Below are 23,417 nucleotides of genomic sequence, written 5' to 3' on the forward strand. Positions count from 1 at the left end.
TCACAGGCATCATAACAACCACTTCCACACTAGAAACAACATTCTGAAGGAAAAAAAAGGGACAAGTGAGCAACTGAGGCCACGGGCCAGTGGTATGACTCCAGCACGTATCACACCCCACTATGATTCTGCAGGGTTAAGCCTACACCATTTCTCATCTGCTTTTTGTTTGGAATGAACAAATCAGAACAAACTGTGTTTTTCATGCCAGACCTGTTTCAGCAAAGCTGGCGTCCCTGGCTGTTGTCACACAAATGCAAACAAGAACACCCCCACTTTTGTATTAAATCAGAAAGAGGTCAAACACAGTTAAAAGTTAAATCCATTTTCTTAAATTTTGTCACTATTTTTTACCCACTCATTAAGGCTTTCGTAATTATAATCCATTAATACCCTCCCATCACCTCTCAAGACAATTCATTTTGGCTACTCCTGCACTTGGAAGTTCTGTCAGGACGGCGGGATGGACCGGAGCCGAGCTGGACTCTCTCCTGTGACCCAGTTCCCATACTAACCATGAAGAATATCAACTGCGATGATCCAACAGATGCACAAAAACATGTGCCGACCAGAGAAAATGGCAGCAGTTCAACTATGGTGAGGAAAGGAAATGGTGGGACAATGTTCAGACTTTAGAGAATCATCTAAAACCCAGAACGGACGGCTGTCCAGTCAGTCATTTGCAAACGATGCGGCTTGATGACAAGATCAGTTAAATCAGAAAAGACTTTTAGGACTCTCTTGAGATGTGCCCAATTTTCCCAGATGGCTACGGTGAAGGATAATGATATCTGACATTGGAAGTTCTCCAGCACTACTGGCCTACTTAACAGGGGATTTGATGCCTTTCTGAAACTCTTATTAAATGTGTTTTCCTATTTCCTGCTTTCATATAAAATACACTGAGAAGGTCTTTAATGTACATATTTTCCCATCAGTCTAAACTCATGGGCCAAATTCGTAAGGCTCTTGAAATCTCAGGCTCTCCTCTAAACGGTTCTGTAGTAAGGCTTGCAATGGATACCAATAACCAATCCAATAGTATGAAGAATGTTTTTTTCATTGATTTTACAATTCTGCTCCAATACTAAGCAGCTTTTTTGTTTTTAAGATTTGGGTTTTATTAATGTTTGGATTGGATTTTTCTTGCAATTTGTTTGATGGCTTATTTGTTACCAAGTTAAAATGTTTCAACAAGATCAAAGAGGTCTGACAGGGACACATTTAGTTGGTTTATAGTTTAGAGTTTGACCAGCAAACAAAGCAAATAGGATAGTGTAGCAAAGTCTGAAACAGACAAAAGTTATAAAGATTTTAATAAAATTGGATGGAGGAATTTGGAAAAAACATCTTTGATTGTTCTAAAAGCCTGCAACCAATAGAATTCCTCCTGAAGCTGGTCAACCTGTAAATCAATTATCCTTGAAAGCCAGGCCTTAGTCAGGAGGGAATTAAGACACCGGCATCTCCAGAACCCCTTCAAAGGACTGAAACATTCTCATCTGGCTTTATGGCAATGTGCTTATAACACAAGTAATTCTTGGGTTGGAGGCATGAAAGTCAATTTGAGTTTTGCCAGATTGCAATAAAAGCAGCAAAAGCACAATAAAAAACAGCTCTTTGGTTTGAGGTGGGGAAAATCTCAGCAAAACGTGATCTCTGGAAGCCCTTAACTTTAGTCACACCGTCTCCACCACAAAGTATAACGTCGGTAACAACTTTGCTTCTCAACAGCAAATCAATTAAACCAATCAACCTATAGAAAAAGATCAAGACAGCCTCAAAGAAAATAAAAAAAGATCCCTAAAATCACAGACCTCCTCAGACTGGTAAAGCAGTTCACCATTGGTTTAAACAGTCACCTATTGTTACCAAGAAGATACTATGGAGCTGTGTTTTTTTCTTTACCTCTGTCTTTATTTTAAACTGGAATTAACAACCAGACTCAGTACTGCACTGGATTTCCTCGATCAGCTGTTGTCAATCTTTAACCGTTATTAGTAGAAAATATGCAATCCAGACGTCTCGTCTTTATTTTTCCTTCCCGAATGTTTTTCCCTTTTCACTTCAGCCCATCCTCCCCATCAGTCACTTCTTTCATCTTCCGATCCCACCATTTGGTCTGCATCAGCAGGGTAAGATCACACCACAGAGAATAGCTCTAGATAAGACGTTATGAAAGGGGGAGCACAGTAAAAGATTAGCTGCTTTATAGATTCATGTCTCTGCTTTCTCCTTTTCTCAGAGCATTTTATAATGGGATTTCTTTTGACCATTTAGTCGGTGACTTTCAGAGGCAGAGTTGCATTATGTTCAGATATTGTTTTCGTCTGTGCGAAACATCTTGAGCAAAGCTACAAAAATGTAAATTGTAGATAAGCAAGGGGCCAAGAATATGAAGTGGACGGCTCAATGAGCTTCACATATCGCTTTGCTTATTTAACGCAGTCAGTCAGGCAGTTGAAAAATCGTACATACAAAGGTCAGCTTGCAGGCCTCTAAGCATTTTAGCACAGTATTTCTAATCTACACAAATAAAAGGGTGAGTTTTTCCACTACCTTTTATTCTCTTATAAGCCCCTAAATGTATTAACTCGCCAATATATTAAATTACTATTCCCTTCAGAGGACAGCACAAACAGATTCTAACCAGAGTAGAAAAAGAAGTGGGAGGCCACGTTGCACAACTGAGCAAGAAGATAAGTACATTGGAGTCTCTAGTTTGAGAAACAGACGCCTCACAGGTCCCCAACTGGCATCTTCATTAAATAGTACGCACAGTAGCCTGTTTGTGCTGTCCTCTGAAGGGAGGATGGAATAGCCTTCATTTCTAAGAACAAGAATAGACTGTCGAGTTTCAGATGAAAGTTCTCTTTTTCTGGCCATTTTACCGTTTAATTGACCCCACAAATGTGATGCTCCAGAAACTCAATCTGCTCAAAGGAAGGTCAGTTTTGTAGCTTCTGTAACAAGCTAAACTGTTTTCAGATGTGTGAACATGATTGCACAAGGGTTTTCTAATCATCAATTAGCCTTCTGAGCCAATGAGCAAACACATTGTACCATTAGAACTAGGGCTGCAACAACGAATCGATAAAATCGATAAAAATCGACTTTTAAAAGCGTTGGCAACGAATTTCATCGATTAGTTGTGTCGCGCGATTATTGCGTCATCCGCCGCGCCGTCATCACTGCTTCTTGACTGAAAGAGGAAGAAAAAAAATATGGCAGAGCGAGTCAGCGCCGCAGGTGCAGTGTTGCCAACTCAGCGACTTTTCAGACCCCTCCAGCGACTATTTTTCAAAAAAGCGACTAGCGACAAATGTGGCGACTTTTTTCGGTGTCACTGGCGGCTTTTAGAGACTCTTACGTGAAAGCATGTATCGTTCCTACTCTGCCGTGGGGCGCCTCCCCCACCCCAACCGCGTTTTCCCGCAGGAGTCCCTCTCAGGGCTGCAGTCAGAGCCTCAGCGTCCAGACTGCAAATGAAGCGTGCATGCACCGGGATTGACCGCGCAAATTGATCACAATAATTAAAATAGCCTGCGCTTTGTAAAGCGAAAAAAAGTGATAACATGCAACTTTTTTCAAAAGAAATTAATATGGCACGGAACCACCATGTTTGTTTGGTTTTAAAGTGGGGAAACGTTACGTTAGTTTCTCAGGTAGCTCATCTGATGCTTTCCTTACCGTGTTAGTAGGTTACAGACAGTGATAAGGTTGGCTACTTATTTTACTTTTAATTTCATTTGAATTAGCTTAAGCAGCATTTACATTTACTTTATAAATAAATTAACTTGCAAATTATGAGGGCAAGGCTTTTAAAGTTTAAATCTTCTGGCAAAGATAAAGTAAAGAAGATCCTGCAATTTATGGAAGTAAAGCAGAATAAAATCCAGCAAGATCAGTAATATGTCAATTATCTGCCACATTCCCATGTAAATTGGAGTCTTTGGAGGATGTGTTTTTTTTCCACCCCTAGTTCTCTCATTTTTATTCCAAATACAATTTATAATTTGAATCACAGGGCTATTTTTATCTCTATGGTTCAGTATTTTCTCAAGTAGCAACTTTAACTGCTATACTTTCCTGTCTTAAAAGGCAGAACTCTTCTAGTCTAAAAAAACTCATTTGTTGAAATGGGGGGCCTATTGTTTGAACCCCTTAGGGGCTTTTAAAAACAAAAATGCCTGTCTTTTTTGCACTTTATGAAACAAAGTACCCTATATTTTGTGGATGTACAGCTAAATTTCTCATGTAAGTTTGCGTAGTTTTAACACATTTATTTTTCATATTGCACCAGGACAGTTAATGAGCAACCTGTACTTGTGTGCTTGTTTGTTCTGTCTAAAATGTTTATTTTGGAATAAAGAGGTTAATATAAAAAATATTTTTTGTCCGATTCATCGATTAATCGAAAAAATAATCGTCCGATTCATCGATTTTTAAAATAATCGTTAGTTGCAGCCCTAATTAGAACACTGGAGTGATAGTTGCTGGAAATTGGCCTCTATACACCTATGTAGCTATTGCACCAAAAACCAGACATTTGCAGCTAGAATAGTCATTTACCACATTAGCAATGTAAAGAGCGTATTTCTTTAAAGTTAAGACTAGTTTAAAGTTATCTTAGCCCACTGCTCCCCAAGGGGATGGGTTATAGGCAGAGATAAATTTCTCCAATGTGAGATCAATAATATTAAATGTATTTATTTATTTATTTATTCATTGAAAAGTACAGTGCTTTTCCTTCAAAAATAAGGACACTTCAATGTGACCCCAAACTTTTGAACGGTAGTGTATGTTTTTAATACTTACAAGCACATTTACAAGCTTTATGATTATCCAACTATGCATGAGAAAAAAATGGCACAAGAAATGCAGACAGGTATTAAAAATATTAAAAAAAAAGAGGTAAAGTGCAAAACCCTTTCTTCCATACACACTGCATGAAGGGTTTTTAAATACAAGGATTGGGGAATTAAGTAAGGTGAATAGATTGTTCACACAAGACCAGAAGTTAGTAATTACACTGGGAAATTGTGTTACATAAAAGCAGTATAACGCACGCTTTTACCGAGACTTTTGCTACTTTGTTTTCTTTGAGCTGTGCATTTTTCAAAAGCTGGATCATGGTAAAGGTAAACATTAGATAATATGTCTTTAAAAAGATACGAAAGGAAAGTAGTTGTTATAGGTATAGATCCAAACGATGTGGACACATGAAAAATGCAGTGTAGGTAAATGGTGTTGTTTTTCCATGAAAGTAACTGATAATTTATCTCATCTTATCTTCAATTATTATCTCAAAATTGAAATGAAGGTTAATTTCAAATGATATGAATTGTTTACATGAATGTAACAGAAATGTGTGAATTTAGATGTAATAATTAGGCCTTTTGGTGAGCCACAGCTCAGGTGGCTGTAGCTTTACCTCTTGATATAACACAGCAAAGTTGGTAACATTTGCTTATATTCACTTAATCTGATACTCACTTCAGCTCATTGAAGAAATATTTAATGGATCAATTAAGCATTTCTTTAATTGAACTAAGCTTTAATTGAAGTGAGCAGGAATTTAAATTATTGCTGCAACTAAAATGTTTTTTTATTCTTTTAATGAGTTATTGTAGATGTTGATATGATGTAATAAAAACTTTTCTTTATTGTTTTATGGAGTTAAAAGGTTCACTTAAGTTCAGGAGATGGGCCACACCCAAAACACCTCCAATTACCTATGACTTTATTTATACTCCGTTCACCCCTTCCTCTCAGTCTGTTATGATTCGTCAACCCTGCCCCACATTCACCCTTTTCCCTTTCTTCTCTGCGTTAATTTTATTACCTCATTCTTTTCTGTTTCAGGGTCCATCAGGGGGGGTTCACTGCTTGGTAAATTCTCCAGATCATACCCTTAACACAGAAATCTTCACACCTTATGTTTACTCCTCAGATATTGGCGATCGCCAACCCCCCTACCCTTTCATCCCTTATACCTTCCATCCCTCATCTCTTCATCCTTCATCCCTTCCTCCCCTCATCCCCCATTATTTCATCCCTTTATCATTCATTCATTCAGTAAACCTTTAAACACATAAAGTTTAGTTGTGATCCTGTCTAGTGAAATCATATTTGTATTTACACCACCAAACCCAACAAAATAAAAACTTTTAATGAGGGGTAAAGGTTATTCCAGGTTAATTGGACAACGTAGAAGAATTGAATTATACAATGGCATCACAAAAGGAGCCTGACATCATATGGGAACCATCTATTTATAGAAAACTTTTTCTGTCAGAAACATCTAACCTTAAATATTTACCAACAACTCATAGAAATACTGTGGCTCATCTACATGCATTCATTTTATTCTATTTTTTGCACACAGTTGTGTCAATTAATTTTCACTCTAATGCAGACAGCTAAAAAGTTCTTGGGTATTTGTTGATCACCATTCTGTTAATGAGGCACCTCTTACTTACTCTGGGCCCCTTTTATTCTCTAGACGTTTAATGATGTCATGGGTCTTGTAGACTAACTTCTGCCATCTTCAAGCCCCTTAGATGTTCTCCCTAACAAGCCGCTCATCAGTCTTTGATAATGTTGGTCTAAGGGTTTTAAACCCATTTTATTCTTACAGGAGTGTTTCCAGGGCTTCTTAAACATGCAATTGTGGAACCAAAGTCTCAAAGACCAAACTTGGATCAAACATATTAAAATTATAGCTCAATTTCCAAAATTCTTTTTATGACAGCTTTTGCTTTTGCTCAACTTGTAAAATGCATTCCTCTAAAGCAGCACTCCTTAAATTTCCCCAAGATATTGGAACTCTCCTTAGGTTTTGACACAGCTAATCATGGATTACAGGGTCTTTTCTACAGGGGTTTTGCAACCCAGATTATGTCTGAATATACAGAGCTGCTATGTGGAAATCATGAGGACTCCATGCTGGGAAGCATTTTGTTTTATTAATTACTCTACCTTTAGGCCAGGTAAGTTGACATTTCATTGACGTTTTTTTTTTTATATATTTTATCAATAACATTGGGCTATTCTACACATTTAAGCTCCCTGAGTTTCTAAAACTATCCTCTTGATTAACTGCTTCACAAACAATTAAAAAGTTGTTCAATAACAGCTACTTATAACTAAACTAACACTAAGGAGTAATTTTTTATTAAACTTTTTCACTGAGGCATAATTTAAAGCAGATAATACTATAAGAACACATAGATCAGTGGTTTAAAATGAGTCCAGTTGAGATGATAAGGCTTTGTCAACTGGCCCATTTTATTCTTCAGCTTTTTTGCTTTTTATTTGCTTTGACTTCAGTGGTCTAAACCATCACTGCTTAAACAGAGAAACTCTTGTTACTTCTTGTTTAAGGGTAACTACACCTGCTCCCATCCATATCTAGGTTTCATTTTAAACATTTAGTCATAACACTTAGATCTTTAAATAGAGACACTCCTTCCAATATTTCTTAGATTCAAATATGCACATCTTCCTGTAGTCTAAATTAAAACTTTTTGACATGAGCTTTTATGGTTGGGGTCTGTGAATTTTTGTGTTTTGTTTTCCTTGTTGTAAATTGATTGTGAAATCTTTACCCTTCCAAAAATATTTTACTTTACATGGTTTCCTTTACTTAAAATAAAGAATTATACATATTTACATGAGCTTTTTTTGTAGCACAGACTTGTTGAAAAAAAAAACAACATAAAAACAATTTTTATTTTGTAATGCTCTATGGAAGAAAAGCAGAACAATAAAGGAGAACTACTTGTTAATGATTTAACTTTACCTCTAAGAACAACTAGATTGCTCAAAATTGTTTGCCACTGGGTGTTCCAACAAGGCAATGATCCAAGATAGTCATTAGAACTCAATTTTATAAGTCATAAAGCTGTCTAACATTATGGTTCTTGAGTGATCTTAACCTAAAACCGACTGACATTTCTTTTAACTCAAATACTGGATCAACACAATGCCAACATTATTTTAGGAACGTCTTGATGCCTTAAAAGATTAGCTAAAAGGACATTAACCTAAATATCTCAACCATATTTTAATGAAATCCAAATTAGGGAGTTTTAAACAGCCAAAATCTAAAAGTTTGTACTTCCCTTATATTAGTAAATTTTCTACATAAAGCCAAGCATTCATTTAGTTTTAAACAGCTGATACAGTCTGTTGGCAGCACAAGGTATTTGCAGGGTACTTGAATGCACTACAAGTAAAAAAAGAAAAGAAAGACAATGGGACTGATTTGGTACCAACACACAAGATGTAATTACTTGTAATTGTTAAATCAGTCTCCCCATACTGAAGCTTCAAAGACCTTAAAAGCCTGGTTTGGAGCCATCTCTGATGTTACAACAAAACACCTTAATCTGACATCTGACACAACTTAAAAGATGCAGTCAAATAAAAGTCACATAGCATCTCCATAAATTATCTTGATCGAGCAGAGGAAAGCTTGCGTGTGTGTATTTTTATACTTGATATCAGTGAGAAAAACACTGCAGAGACAGAAAAAAAAAAAGAAGCAAGATGCAGACAACTGAGGAGCATACGTGCAAGTTGCAAAACCCCTGAAGGAGCCCACTATTTAAAGCCATCTGTGAGAAACTACTAAAACTTCACCCCTCAAACTTGTTGGCAATGATTTTTTAGGCAACATTTCTCAGAGCGGTCAGCAATCAACCTGTGAGGGAAACCATTTGATAGTAAATGTAACCAGGAGTGATTATTAGCGACAGGTGAGCTTTAAAAAAACAGGTGTAACCACAGCTACACCACAGGAAACTTTTAATAATGAGGAAGAAACAAACCCAGAGAAGAGAGAGAAAAAGCTTTGGGGCGTAATGAACTGTGTAGGCGAAGCTACGCCAACATAGCCAGAACTATTTGCCTATTACAAAAACAGTGACTTCATGCCTAAATGTAAAACAAATAAATCAAAACATCCAAGGAGTAGCAGATCGGAATCCCGTTTGATTATTATGTTTCGTAGAGGGTTTCAATGAGCTCTTTTCCAAGACACACAACAGCTATCCTAATAGAACCAAAATATTTCATTACTATGCAGTACACAAAAGATTTGATCAGTGCCTTATCTACTTGATTAAACTCTAAAGCTACGATCATGCTTGCTTATCTCCGTTTCCTGTGGATGTCATGGTGACCTATCTGGGTTTAATCTGATTTAAGGGCTGCCCTTAGATTATTCCTGCCCTCTGGTCCATGAGAATATGAGAGCAGAGAGACTGCCATTGTTGTGCTAAATAGTTGAAAGAGTGGGACACTGGATGGATTTTACAGAGTCATATTAGCTTATGGCCAACACAAACACGAAGAAAAAAAAGAAGAAAGAAAGGAGCATTCAATTGGAGAAAGCTTCCAAACACTGCCTTGGGAAATTTGGTGTTGATACAGGGATCTAGTTCTCATACTTTTAGGGAGCTTAAAAGTCTTACTTTAGCCAATTAACATATAAATACTTTAACTTGTAAACACATGCAGGCCCGGTGTCAAAGCATATGCCACACTAAGCAGCTTAATCTGACAGAGATAATGGAAATCATTCAATGGGTAGTTCGTGAACCCAAGAGTATTTGGAAATGAGCGTCAGATCCAAACCAAATTTGACTTCAAAAATTGGTCGAGATCCTAGAGAGAGAAAAAGAGAGGGAGCATGAGACGCGGAGGAATGCTGCCATCGGGCTAAGGGAGCAGGTCATTCCAGGACACCACCATGCATGTGTGATTGAGCGTGTGAGAGAGGGGGAGCTGCAGGATGTGTGGTGACTACCTCAATCAATTGAAAACACACGCGGAGCTAAACAGCCAGTAAAGAGCACAAACAACAACAAAATCCCTTATATAAAGCAGATGCATTCACACATCACAAATGTGTGCAAAGCTTATAGCATCTTGAACCTATAAGAAAACATAATGATAGAGATCTTAAAAGGCCAATAAAACGAGGAACTCTCAGTTTAAAAGTGTGTGACTCTAGTATTGGGTGGTTTCAGCTCTTCTCATGCAAAAAGCTCTCGCATACTAAAGGGAAGTGGTCATTAACTTAATCCAGCACTGGAGAGAACCTCCACTTGAATGTCATTATAATGCTCATCCTTAACAAAAATAAAAAGTGCCTAATAGGAAACATACAGAGGTTATAAACCTCTACACATTTTTTATTTCATAATGAATTCATAGAATATATGAAGTATCAGAAAACAACAAATAACAAAAAAAGATGTTGTTCAGCTGTTATATAAAACACCTGTTTGTTATATGGAACAAATAACTTATCGCCTGAGGCTTCAAAAAGACATATTTGTTAATAGGTGGAAACCGGCCATGACCATATTAATGCAGTAAAACGTTTTATTTATTTATTTATTTATTTTTTTTTTATTATTATCATTTTTTCTTTCTTTCATTCTATTCTATTCAATTTCTATTGTATTTTTTTTTTAATACTTACTTATTATTTTCTATTTAATTTTTATCCCATTAGTGCTGCTTATTTAATTACTAACTATATTTATGTTTGTAAGCTACTTATGTTTAACCATGTGACCTACTTTACTTTTAAGCCTAACTTGTTGTATATACTTTCAAAGTTTTGTTCTTTTTTATAACTTTACCATATTGAGCGGCAGCCTGAATGTAGGCTTGTATGTATAAGTGATAAAAAAAAAAACACCTGTTTGGCAAAATAAAGCAAAACAGCGGAGGCAGCAGACGACGAGCGTGAGAAAAGACTTCCTCCCCTAAAGCCCTCTCTCTAGACAAACAGGATCAAATCATGAATGTGAATTATAGCAGTCTCTATGCATCCACATGTGACTAGCAATAGTTGTCCCAGTGAGCTATGAAAGAAAAACTCTGATCTTTGACTAGGGAGAAGAGAAACTTTGCTCATAGGTTCAAATAGTAAATTATTATCATTTCAGGTTTAACAGCAGAGGTGGAACCAGGTCACTGTTTTGGAAATCTCAAATAAGGCCCCGTCCACACGAAGTCAAAAAGAACACGAAACGCTAATATTGTCCAGAACGTTTGTCATAAAGACGGAGACGTAAAATAAATGTGATCGACCACACGAATGCATGAAAACGCTGCAAAATGTATGCCAGGCCTGTAAGTGGCGCTGTGGTGCCAAAGCAAAAATAGGTGAAAACAGGCAACGAAATGTTGGGCATGCGCAGTAATATTTATACAACAAACAAATCGGAAAACCGGAAAATGGCCCTGCGGGTCCATTTTCATGGTTCAGTCAAATTGAGGTGATGAACTATGTTGTCGATATTGCTCTGTTCTTCCTGGAGATATTCCAGAAGAGGAAAATTCTGTTGTAAGCCCGACAGCAGGGTGAGTAGCATGAGCAGCAACCATTCAACACAGTACGGCGCCATTGTTGTTGTGATACTGTGTCGCGCATGCGTGTTTCGAGGCGACGCTATGACGCATGCGTGTAAGAAAAAAAATGCGGTTAGAGCTTAAAGATGGAAACGCGAAAACAGCGTTTCAAAATCTTCCCACTCTGAAGGCTTGATAAAAAAAAAGATCGTTTACAGACCCCCGAAACGCCGGCTTCGTATGGATGAGAGGCTGGTTTGATGAAAAATTTGTGCGTTTAGGCCAGGGTTTGACTTCGTGTGGACGGGGCCTAAAACTCAAAACTAAAACTTTGGGTTTCAAGTCCTTTTGATTTTTTGTATTTCTTGAAAAAAGTGAACAACAAGTTAAATGTAAGTATAACTGTTATCCTATTAATACCTGTAGTTATCTCAACATTTGATGAAGATTGGCTAGCAAAAGAAAAATAGTCTACCTACCATTGTCTATGCTACTTTAAAAACCTGGAAGTTTTTCCATCTCTGTCTGATGTTCTCTTTTTGCATGGTTTCTAATGATCATTTTAAAATCTAATTAATTAGATCAACTGTACTGCAGCTCAGGGACACATACATGTAGAGTATGGAAAGAAAGAGAGGTGGTCTGCATTGTTTTGGGATGTACGGCATTTTGCAATGTTTGGCGTAAATAAACTTTTAGCACGGATCATAGGCAGTTTTATATATTAGACCCCAGATCTTTTCTATTAAAAAAAAAGTCCAATTCAAGATGTCCTGCTTATCTGCAGTGAAACATACCCTGAAATATATGTTGAAACATATGTTTAGAAACATATATTTCATTTTAAAAACACATTCAGACTTAATAGTTTTTAACTGTTGCAGCTCCAAAACTTTGGAAGGGATTGCCACTGCACATTAGACAGGCCACCTCTTTGTCTCATTTTAAAACTCTTCTTAAAACCCACCTCTTTTCTTTGGCTTTTGACACCTTGTAGAGTGTTGATTTTATGTATACACATGCATATTTTTTATCCTGTGCGGGCAGTGCTTTTATTTTATTTTATTTACTTTTATTTATTTTAGTTATTTTATCCTTTTGCGCAGCACTTTGAAAACCTTTTGTTTATTGAAATCGTGCTATATAAATAAAGTGGATTGGATTGGATTGAACTAAATCAGTAGTGGTACAACTGTTCCTGCCAGCATCTTTTATATCGACCCTTTTTCCAACAGGACAACAGAGGAAGAATCCTTTATCTTGTGCTTTAGGTGTAGATAGTTAAACAACTGAGGCCTATTTGACATTGATTTGGTCAAACATGATTTGTACTTTAACAAGGCTCCTGTGGACTTAACATGACCGACCGGCCCACCGCACTTGAGAATGAATTTCCCCACATCCCAGCTTTTTTTTGAGGTTAGATACAGCAGTGGTGCTTGTTGACATTAAGCTTAAGCTTAGCTTCTTCAAACTAAAGCATAAAATGTGGTAGAAGTATCAACTGAGCTTTGTCAGCAAAGGTTTTTTTTTGTTATTTGTTTAAATGCTTTTTAAATGGGATTGGATTAGCCAGGAAAACCTCATCTTTGCTGCAGTTCTTGTGATTTTGCAATGTAATTGGTAAATGTCAAATAGCTTGTACCTCTATAGTGCTTTTTCAAGTCATGGGACTTGACCAAAGTGCTTTACACCACATTCAGACATTCACGCACAACTGTTGGTATAAGATATGGATTCACTAAATAGAAGTTCTTGGGAAAAACAAAAAATAAAAGCATTTAAAATTTATTTTTGATGGCTTTGTTTAATGTGCCATGTACTGAATAACTCTGCGTTTCTTAAAGCATAAGGTAATGTACCAGAGTGCAGAAACTTCCCTAGGATGCTCATCATCCTAATGTGTTGTGAGTTTTCCATTCTGAAGCTTTGACGCCTATTGTAAATGTTGGACGTAAGGATTCATTTCATAACAAAAGTAGAATGGAAGGAGAAATGATGAATAATGAGTCTTTTGTGACCTGGTTTGATTCTTACCTGTCCATCCTGACCGACGTGCACCTGATGAATCTGGAGGTTTCCCTAAAAACAAGAAATCAAGGGTAAAAAAAGTGATTCCAAACAAAAGAACAATGCAAAATCTGTACGTTTCTTAGGAACTAAGTTTAAAAATCTATCATTGAGAGCTAAAAGGCACCAAATCTGTTTTTTTTGGCCTACCGCTGCAAGATAAGACAGCTCTGTTTCCGTGTGCCGAGACGCTGGCAGTGTTTACACGGTTCATAATGAGAAGCGAATGACATGCCCTTGTATTGATGTCAGCGACTGTATTATTTCTGGCTACATCAAGGCTTCTGTAAACAAAAATAATCTGCTCATGACACTGTAACCATTATAAAACCTCTGGACGGCCACAATCACGTTAACAAAAACATATGAAAACAAAACCTACATTCTCAGCTGTTTTTGTTTTTCTTCTTCATCTCTCTGCTAATTGTATTCATGTACACATGCAACTCTGTCTGAGCTTCCACATGTCCAGAGAGCCGTAGTCTCCGAGGCAGTTCATTTCCTTTTTATGCACGCTCAAACCAACGTCTTTGATGAAAGAGGCCCGTTCCTAATGAAAACATATTCTGTGAGTGGCAGCTGGCAGAACTGGGATTTTGTTGCTAAGCTTTGAACTCTGAAAAAACAAATAATATCTTGAAATAGGAAGGACGGAAGAGGGAAAAAAAATAAATCTGGGCTCTGCCACAAAGAGCAGGAAAAGCTTTAGAGGTTTTCTGCCTCCAATTTATTGTGTCTGCCTCGCTCCGTTTCGCGTTTCTCACCGAAGCTCCTTTAGCACCATTACTGCACAGGAAATGAGAAAAACACTTGGTTGAAGTGTCAATTGCTTTTTTCACAAATGTCAAGCTGTCACCCATGTACTACATGTATCATGTTAAGTATTTGATTACACGTATGACTGTGTATACAGAGTGGCGCCATGAAATGAATCTTTCTCCCACAGCCTTGTAAAAATCATTAAGAGCGATGCTGATGCAGGAATTTTTCTCCGGCAGCTTGTGTGGTTTGGGGGTAAAATATGATTTTAAGTAGCAGGCTGTGTGTTCATGCTGTGATGTCTGATGGGGGGGATGATGAGTCACCTGAGCATTAAGCAGAAACAGAAATCTGCAGAAGCTGCCAAATTCTGGATAAATATGTTTTTTTTTTAAAGGAAAAAAGTTCAGCTTTACAGGGCCTTGCAAAGGTAATCAAACCCCTTGAATGGTTTTACCTTTGAAGGCTGCAGCTTCAAGCTTTATTGTATTGGACATGCTTGGATGGAACAACATTAAGTGATGCATGATATAAGGGAAATTTGGATCAAATACAGGTGCTGGTCATAAAATTAGAATATCATGAAAAAGTAGATTGATTTCAGTAATTCCATTTAAAAAGTGAAACTTGTATATTATATTCATACATTACATACAAACTCATATATTTCAGATGTTTATTTTGTTTAATTTTGATGATTACAAATGACAACAAATGAAAATCTCAAATTCATCATATCAGAAAATTAGAATATTGTGAAAAGGTTCAAAATTGATGGCCCCTGGTGCCACACTCTAATCAGCTAATTAACTCAAACCACCTGCAAAAGCCTTTAAATGGTCTTTCAGTCTAGTTCTATAGGCTACACAATCATGGGGAAGACTGCTGACTTGACAGTTGTCCAAAAGACGACCATCGACACCTTGCACAAGGAGGGCAAGACACAAAAGGTCATCGCTAAAGAGGCTGGCTGTTCACAGAGCTCAGTGTCCAAGCACATTAATAGAGAGGCGAAGGGAAGGAAAAGATGTGGTCGAAAAAAGTGTACAAGCAAGAGAGATAACCGCACCCTGGAGAGGATTGTGAAACAAAACCCATTCAAAAATGTGGGGGAGATTCACAAAGAGTGGACTGCAGCTGGAGTGAGTGCTTCAAGAACCACCACACACAGACGTATGAAAGACATGGGTTTCTGCTGTCGCATTCCTTGTGTCAAGCCACTCTTGAACCACAGACAGCGTCAGAAGCGTCTTGCCTGGGCTAAAGAGAAACAGGACTGGACTGCTGGTGAGTGGTCCAAAGTCATGTTCTCTGATGAAAGTAAATTTTGCATTTCCTTTGGAAATCAAGGTCCCAGAGTCTGGAGGAAAAGAAGAGAGGCACTTCATCCACGTTGCTTGAAGTCCAGTGTAAAGTTTCCACAGTCAGTGATGGTTTGGGGTGCCATGTCATCTGCTGGTGTTGGTCCATTGTGTTTTCTGAGGTCCAGGGTCAACGCAGCCACATACCAGGAAGTTTTAGAGCACTTCATGCTTCCTGCAGCTGACCAACTTTTTGGAGATGCAGATTTCATTTTCCAACAGGACTTGGCACCTGCACACAGTGCCAAAGCTACCAGTACCTGGTTGAAGGACCATGGTATCCCTGTTCTTAATTGGCCAGCAAACTCTCCTGACCTTAACCCCATAGAAAATCTATGGGGTATTGTGAAGAAGAAGATGCAATACACCAGACCCAACAATTCAGAAGAGCTAAAAGCCACTATTAGAGCAACCTGGGCTATCATAACACCTGAGCAGTGCCACAGACTGATCGACTCCATGCCACGCTGCATTGCTGCAGTAATACAGGCCAAAGGAGGCCCAACTAAATACTGAGTGCTGTACATGCTCATACTTTTCATGTTCATACTTTTCAGTTGGCCAACATTTCTATAAATCCTTTGTTTTTATTGGTCTTCAGTAATATTCTAATTTTCTGATATGATGAATTTGAGATTTTCATTTGTTGTCATTTGTAATCATCAAAATTAAACAAAATAAACATCTGAAATATATGAGTTTGTATGTAATGTATGAATATAATATACAAGTTTCACTTTTTAAATGGAATTACTGAAATCAATCTACTTTTTCATGATATTCTAATTTTATGACCAGCACCTGTATGTTATTCTTTCCTTTTAACAAGGAGAACACTTAAGGTGTTGCAGATGTTTATCTCTCTTTAAACTAATTCCTCAAAGAAAAAAAAGCAGTTCAGAAACATAGAGTGGTATTTAATCCCTGCTGTGCTCTTTAGGAATCAGAGGATTGTTAAAAAGAACATTAGCGCATTAGGTGTAAAACAATAAAAAAAAAAAAAAAAGTATTAAGCTGTGGAGATTTCACAGAGCTCCGATCGAACCATTTGAAAATGGAAAGAGGATGGCACACCATTACATCCATCCAAATGTTTTGAGTTCTGGTTATCTTTAAGGGGAAAAAAACCCAAAACAAAAAATATATGTTGTTCTTAAGATGTGCAAAACTTGTAGAGACACGTAGCAAAAGACCTGCAGCTGGAATTGAGGTTAAAGGTGATTCTACAAAGTGCTGACCTGGTGGGGATGAAAGACATTTTTCAAATATTTCTAATTTTTAAAATTATGATTTGATTTTGATTGATTGATTTGATTGATTTTCTCGCAAATGAACAACCACTCTATTCTTTTTTACTGCTTCATATTAAAATCTGGATAAAATACAACTAAGTTTAAGGTTTGCAATGTAAGAAAATATGACCTGAGGTCATTTTGTTGGCTTTAATGTATTTAGATTTTATTTACATGGATCAACATGAATAACTTTCAAATGGCTTAAAGGGTGAATAAATAATCTAGTAGTTTAAGACTCCAACTAATTGATTTCCTTTTCATGGGTATACTTATTCAAGTTGTTCCACATTATGATTAAGCATTCATAAAAACGGATTATTACTTGAAAGATACTTTCACCAGGCCTCAATATGGTTTTCTCTAGCTTAAAAGAGCTTTGTGCCCTCAAAATATATATATATATATAGATATATATCTATATATAGATATATATATCTATATATAGATATATATATATATAAGAAAAAACCATAACACTAGTTTCTTTGCTTAAATAACATAGATGGTAGATTTACATTTGAATAAAAATTTTAAGTTAAATATGCCATCGAAAAGTCTGTTGATAGTAAAATTGTGAAAAGATTTAGTATTACCCTTCCAGAAATTTTAAAGGCGTTTTCTAAAAATAAGGATAAGATAAGCTGGTTTAAAGGGAAAGAAGACTATAGACATCAATAGTTGGATCAATAGTTGGACTTCTAACCAGCCTAACATGCATAACAAAGGTGTAAAAAATGTGTTTAACTTTTAATAAAAAATGGGCAATGAGATGGATAAATATTGATGACCAGACGGAACATCTGTCTGCTGTTTCTAACTTCTCTAAACATTCATTGATAAAGACTTGCCTCGCTGTCCTGTGTGATCTGCACCTCCTCTCCTTGTGGCACCTGAGCGATGTGAAGCTGTCCCTGTGGAATCTGAGACACATGAAGGAAGACTTGAGCATTTTAGTAAAGAGATACATGATAAAGTAAAAAAAAAGACACAAAATAAATACTGTAAAATGACATCCACCAACATAAAGAAATTCCACATATGAGAGGAAAAGGAAAATTGATTTTCTAAGGCCTCCAGTAACCATAGTGACCCATTAGAAAAAGAAAACATGAAACAGTGGTTAACCTTCCCATGAGTGTCTGACCTAACAAAATTACTTCATAACCGCACAAATGATTCGTCCAGGAGGTTACAAAAGAACCCGGAGCAACATCTAACCCTCTGCATGCCTTGGTTAAAAGATTCAGGGTCAGTGGAAAAACTGAAGCTCTAGATCCAAAGTTGGGGTCGTTGTTTTTTCCAGGAATGTTTGTACTCCAACCAATAGTTTGGGTCATGAGAACATTCAGGTACTATTTTTTGGGTCATAAGACGAAGACTTTGGGAACGGCTTCTCTAGATAACCACCAAAACTGGAAAAAATCTTGCCTTGCCTTACAAACAGCATTTCAGAATCAGGTTATAGTACAGACACACGGCGGTGGTAGTATAATGGTCTCAGGCTGATTTCATGTTTAATCACAACGATTTAAAAGAAATAAGGCTGACACTATACTCTCTAGCAGAAAATAGCACGCATTGCTCATGCTTAAGTTTCAAGCTATCATTCCAGCATACCACTGACTGCCTTTGTTATGTTTTTCTATATTATATCATGTTTTAATCATTATTCACTTAATTGCATGCAGTGAACTTAGATATATATATATATATATATATATATATATATATATATATATATCTATATATATATATATATATATATATATATATATATATATATATATATATATATATATATATATATATATATATATATATATATATATATATATATCCTAGACTTTTGTGTATGATTGTTTTCTTCTGGAGTGAGTTTGTAAAATGAATCTTATTTTAAATTGTTCAATGTGGCTTAAGCGTTTAAAACCCTCTATCAAAACGACATACAACTCCATAAACTGTATTTACCTAAATCAGAGTCAAACTCCTTCATAAACACCTCTAACTTTTTTGTAAAGACCTCTGAACTGACAGAGAACTCCCAGTATGCTATTCTGAACAGGTTAGCCTACCAGACAGAACCTCAGCATAGCAACATTAGCTTTATTTTTACCTGCAACTGTTTTATCAGAAAGTAAAATCTGTGTTTTGTTTTGTTTTTTTAAAAGGAGAATTTCTGTTTAGTTTATGAAGCATCATGCAGTGCTGCACGATTTGATCAAAATGTGTGATTGCAATTATTGTGGACTATATTGCGATTGCAATTACGAAATTATAAATGAATGGTGTCATGAGTTTGTGTGCTTGAATATCAAGAAACAGCAGAGAGAGTTAGAAGCTTCTTCCAGCTATGGGAAAAGGGGGCCACAGGCTTTCTGCATGTTCCAATAGCCTTTTGGGTTGGATGAAACTCACTTTTTACTGCATTTTCTGTGAAAGAGAAGAATCAAAAACACAACTGAACCTCTCCTTTCTCCTTGTGTGCGTGTGAATGTTGTATGTTGTTAAACTAGTTGTTAACTACGTTGTCGGGTGTGTAAGTCAGAGACATGTTTTTTTCCCATTTTTTCATGACTTTCATCAAAATTGAAATCTAAAATAGTTTAGTTGTCACATGACTATACCTACAGATGCACACAGTGTTTTTAAGAGAGAACCCTGTTCACAGGCCCACACATGCATATTTGTTTGACAAAATCTGTCTTTTATGCGATTACATAGTTGCACAGCATAATCGTGCAGCACTAGCATGATCTTCCTGAGTGTTATAGCCATTTTGGGTGTCTTCTGATTGTTTCTATACCTGATGAGGAAGGAAATACTCAGAGCTAACTAGAAGATTTCTGGTATCGATGCAGACCTTGGATCTCTCTGTTATTGCAGCTCAAGAGTTGGTTTAACTTGAGTTCTTTAGAAGACGAGCCGAGTTTGGTTCCTTTCTCTTGGAACAATCCACCCATAAGCTGTAGTGGGCCTGAATGTGACCTTTGACCACAGCATCTGTTATTGGCCCTTCCATCATTCAGCATCCGTTAGTCTTTCATTAGTTTATAGGTTGGTTAATATTTCTCCAGCCCCAATGTAGTGGGTGGTATGAAGCGTCCCATAGCAGCATGACTCATGCTCTGTGGGACCCTTAAATGAAACTTAAACCCAGGGTGTGGGAGATGATATTAGTAAGCAAAGGAAAAATCAGGATAGAAGCCAATGTTTAGAGGCTAATAGAGAAATCTTTTGTTTTGAAACCAAGCAAATGCTTCTTTGTGGTTTAGAAGTGAATAAGAGATGAGATACGCACCACCTGAACCTGTCCGTCTTCACCAATGCGATGGAACTGGACCTGCTGATTGGCCAGCGTGTAATGCAGGGTCTGCTGGGTGGCGGCCTCTAAATGAGCAGCTTCATCCGAGACACCATCCTCTGCATCAAAGAGGCAAAGGGTGAATTAAAGTTTAACTTCATAACACTGTGGGTAAAACAGCTCAGGATAATTAATCATATACAAGTTGTATAAAAGAGCAAGGCTTTATATATTTACTAAATTTCTAGGTTATCTGCTCGCTGATGCCTTGTTTGTATTCAAAAATAATAAAAGCTATTTGGTCTTAATTTAAGATTAAACCCAATTTATAGTCTAACAACAACCATCACAGCTCAGACTGAACAACTTCTGGGTTCATCTAGAGATGCAGACATCGGTTGCCTATTTCCACTTGATCCTCTTTCATCAGATCAGCAAGACAAATACTAAAGATCTGGATTTTATTCCTGTTACAATGCATCAAAGGCTTCAACATTCCTCACACATCAATCGTCAGCTGGAACTTATATGTACCGTGAGTTCAGTAACAATCCGATAGAGGTGAGGTTCATGTGCTTTAATGCATAAATGTGAACATTCCAGTAGTTCCTTCATTTCCTGATAGACGTAAAGCTAGCTCTAGCAAGGAACCTCCATATTGGCCCAAAAAAGGCTCCTTATCTTACAGAAAATTGATACAAGGTAGAAAAATGGCCAATAAAAGCTAAAAAAGAAGGGGGTGGGGGGTTGAAGCCAGACTACCTTATTGTAATATAGCCACTTTTTTATTCCCCATAAACATCACCGCATTATGCAGACATTTCGAAGATTAACACTCCCTCTTATCTTTCATTATCACAGATGTGTGGTGAGTCATAAATATTTTTTTAAGTGCTTTATCTAAGTGATGAGGGATACAAACCCCGGTGGCTGACTAAAGCCAACGAGTTTGTTTAATGCAAAGAAAATCCTCTTTTTTTCCCCACTTAATTTAAAGTTAAACCAAATGACTGTTTGGTTCCTCTGTGTGTGTGTGTGTGTGTGTGTGTGTGTGTGTGTGTGTGTGTGTGTGTGTGTGTGTGTGTGTGTGTGTGTGTGTGTGTGTGTGTGTGCTGACAGATGCATCATCTGAGTCTTGTATACTCTAGGGTGCGCATGGCTTATAAAGGCAGGGCCGGACTATCCGCCCCTAAGGTAGCGTGTGCTCACAGGATATGTAGCTTTCCTCTGCAGTGCTGCGCTTCTCTGGTCAGAGGTGAGAGGTGATAACTCACAGGAAGAGGGGAGTACAGAATGCTTTGTGTGTCGATTGTAAACAGCTGCAGGGGCACCTCGAGTTCTGATTGCAGAGCTGCTTTTATGTAAGAAATAAGAAACGCTGTATTTACATTCACTGACTGTCTTTATATTTTTCAATACAAACAAAACAACCAGCATGTATTTTTTCACATAAATGTATGTCAGTAATTAACTTTGGATCCATGTTCCCATTATTGTGTCCATTTTTTCACCATTGGGTTTCAAAAGCAGTTTTTTATTTCATGCCATAAAAAAAAAATATAAGATAAAAAAAATGACAGTTGTACAAACGTCTGAGCTCTCTGTTTTTACCTGCCACCGTACTGCGGGGAGTTCGTTTGGAAAAGCTCTTGACTGCCAGACTCTGGCCACGCTGCTTGCGTCTCCAGGCGGTGCGACACTTGGAATCGATGCTCTGTTTGATCCGGTACCAGTCAGATTCAGAGATGCCAAATTTGTGGAACAAGTGGCCTGAGAAAAAGAGGTGCATGTTGGTCACGCTACTAATTAAGTGACGGTTGTACTATAGGTGCCTGTTCTAAAGAATCTGATTTTAGATATCTGGCTATTAAATTTTATAGAAGCTGCCTGTGCAAAATTCTCTGTCACCCGGGGAAAACATGGTGGACAAAGACAGCTCCTTGACGGTGTGCAAATATAAACTTCTAGACATCTTGTGAGGCAGCACATAAATATCACTATGATCAAAATATTAGCACTTGCTACTCTTAAATAGCAGGAAGAGACTTTAAAAAAAGTTGTAAACAGCTGTGTTTTTTACTTCCTGATGTAATGTGTTGTGAGCTTGCGTTTTTGTGCCATATACGCCCCCCTGGAGCCGGTGTTCTGTCAGATGAGCATACCAGGTCATACCAGGTCAGACCAGCATACCCATGGTCAATACCCATTTATTCCTTTAGTTTTGTACAAAAAATACACTTTAAACTACTTCAACGAGTATTTATCTCTTTAGTCATGTACAAAAAAAACTATTTAATTACTTAATTTTTGAAGCATGGCCATCTGACCTTAAATTGTTTTTTTATTTTTTACATAACTATAGGGATACACACCCGTCGAGGTAGTTTAAAGTTATTTTTCATACAAAACTTAAGGGATAAACGCAAATCTGACGTCTTGCGCGTGCGTATTGACTATGGGTATGCTGGTCTGACAGAACACCGGACAGAATATTAGGCACAATTGGAAAAGAACCACAGAGTATAAAAGCTGCAGATGTGTCTACTTTTTGACTGACATAAACCACCTTTCCAAACTATACCTTTTTAACACTAGAAAAAAAGAAATCATATTAGGCTTAAATGCAATTTCTTAGCTAGTGAAGCAGCCATGTTTGAAATTTCAACCGTTACTGTCCGAAAAAATCTGAAATATCTTGATTAACAGCATAACTGTTCCCTCTAAGGCAGGAGGAGCTTTTCAGCTTGTTATATATAAATTCTGACCATGTGTTTATTGGGGAACAGAAATATGTCTGTAACATCATTTTTCATACACATTTCTTTTCAAATATATCATAAAAGCTAAAAACAAATACATTTAAGACCTTCAAGCCATTTAACGTATGCAAAAAAATGCATTTTTGGTAAACTGAATGTATTACCAGAACTAATAATTTATGAAATTATTAGTATATAGAACATTTCAGACACATTTAATTTGTTCTAATCATGTGGTAAACTCAGGCATCTCTTTTTCAAACCTCCAAAGGATCTGCAGGCTAAATTTCATTCAGTCTCTAAACCTAAAATAGGGTAAGTATCTTTACTGGAGCTGCTTCCTCTGTAACCAACGCATACATTCGTAAAAAGTGAATGTAACCACTGTCTGGGTCCCCTTTGCTTCCCCACACCTTTTGGCAAGTTAACACAGGCCTCACTGTCTCTTTTCCATCTCCCTGCATGGGGATATGTACAGGTGGACTGACTGGCTGTC

General features: G+C 37.1%; 1 protein-coding gene across 2 annotated transcripts in view; it reads right to left on the reverse strand.

Annotated features, from left to right (window-relative positions):
* The window catches only part of LOC119793044 (BTG3 associated nuclear protein), a 59,173-nt gene that overhangs the window by 21,143 nt on the left and 14,613 nt on the right, over window positions 1–23,417 (reverse strand). For both annotated transcript variants that reach the window (XM_038299990.1, XM_038299991.1), the window contains exons 8-11: window positions 21,774–21,932; window positions 20,160–20,281; window positions 17,707–17,778; window positions 13,411–13,455 (exon numbers count right to left, since the gene is read on the reverse strand). In XM_038299990.1, coding sequence (XP_038155918.1) covers window positions 13,411–13,455; window positions 17,707–17,778; window positions 20,160–20,281; window positions 21,774–21,932 — 398 coding nt within the window. The remainder of the gene's footprint in view (window positions 1–13,410; window positions 13,456–17,706; window positions 17,779–20,159; window positions 20,282–21,773; window positions 21,933–23,417) is intronic.

Source organism: Cyprinodon tularosa, unplaced genomic scaffold, assembly GCF_016077235.1.
Source record: "Cyprinodon tularosa strain WSP-4 unplaced genomic scaffold, ASM1607723v1 ctg44, whole genome shotgun sequence".
Classification (NCBI taxonomy): domain Eukaryota; kingdom Metazoa; phylum Chordata; class Actinopteri; order Cyprinodontiformes; family Cyprinodontidae; genus Cyprinodon; species Cyprinodon tularosa.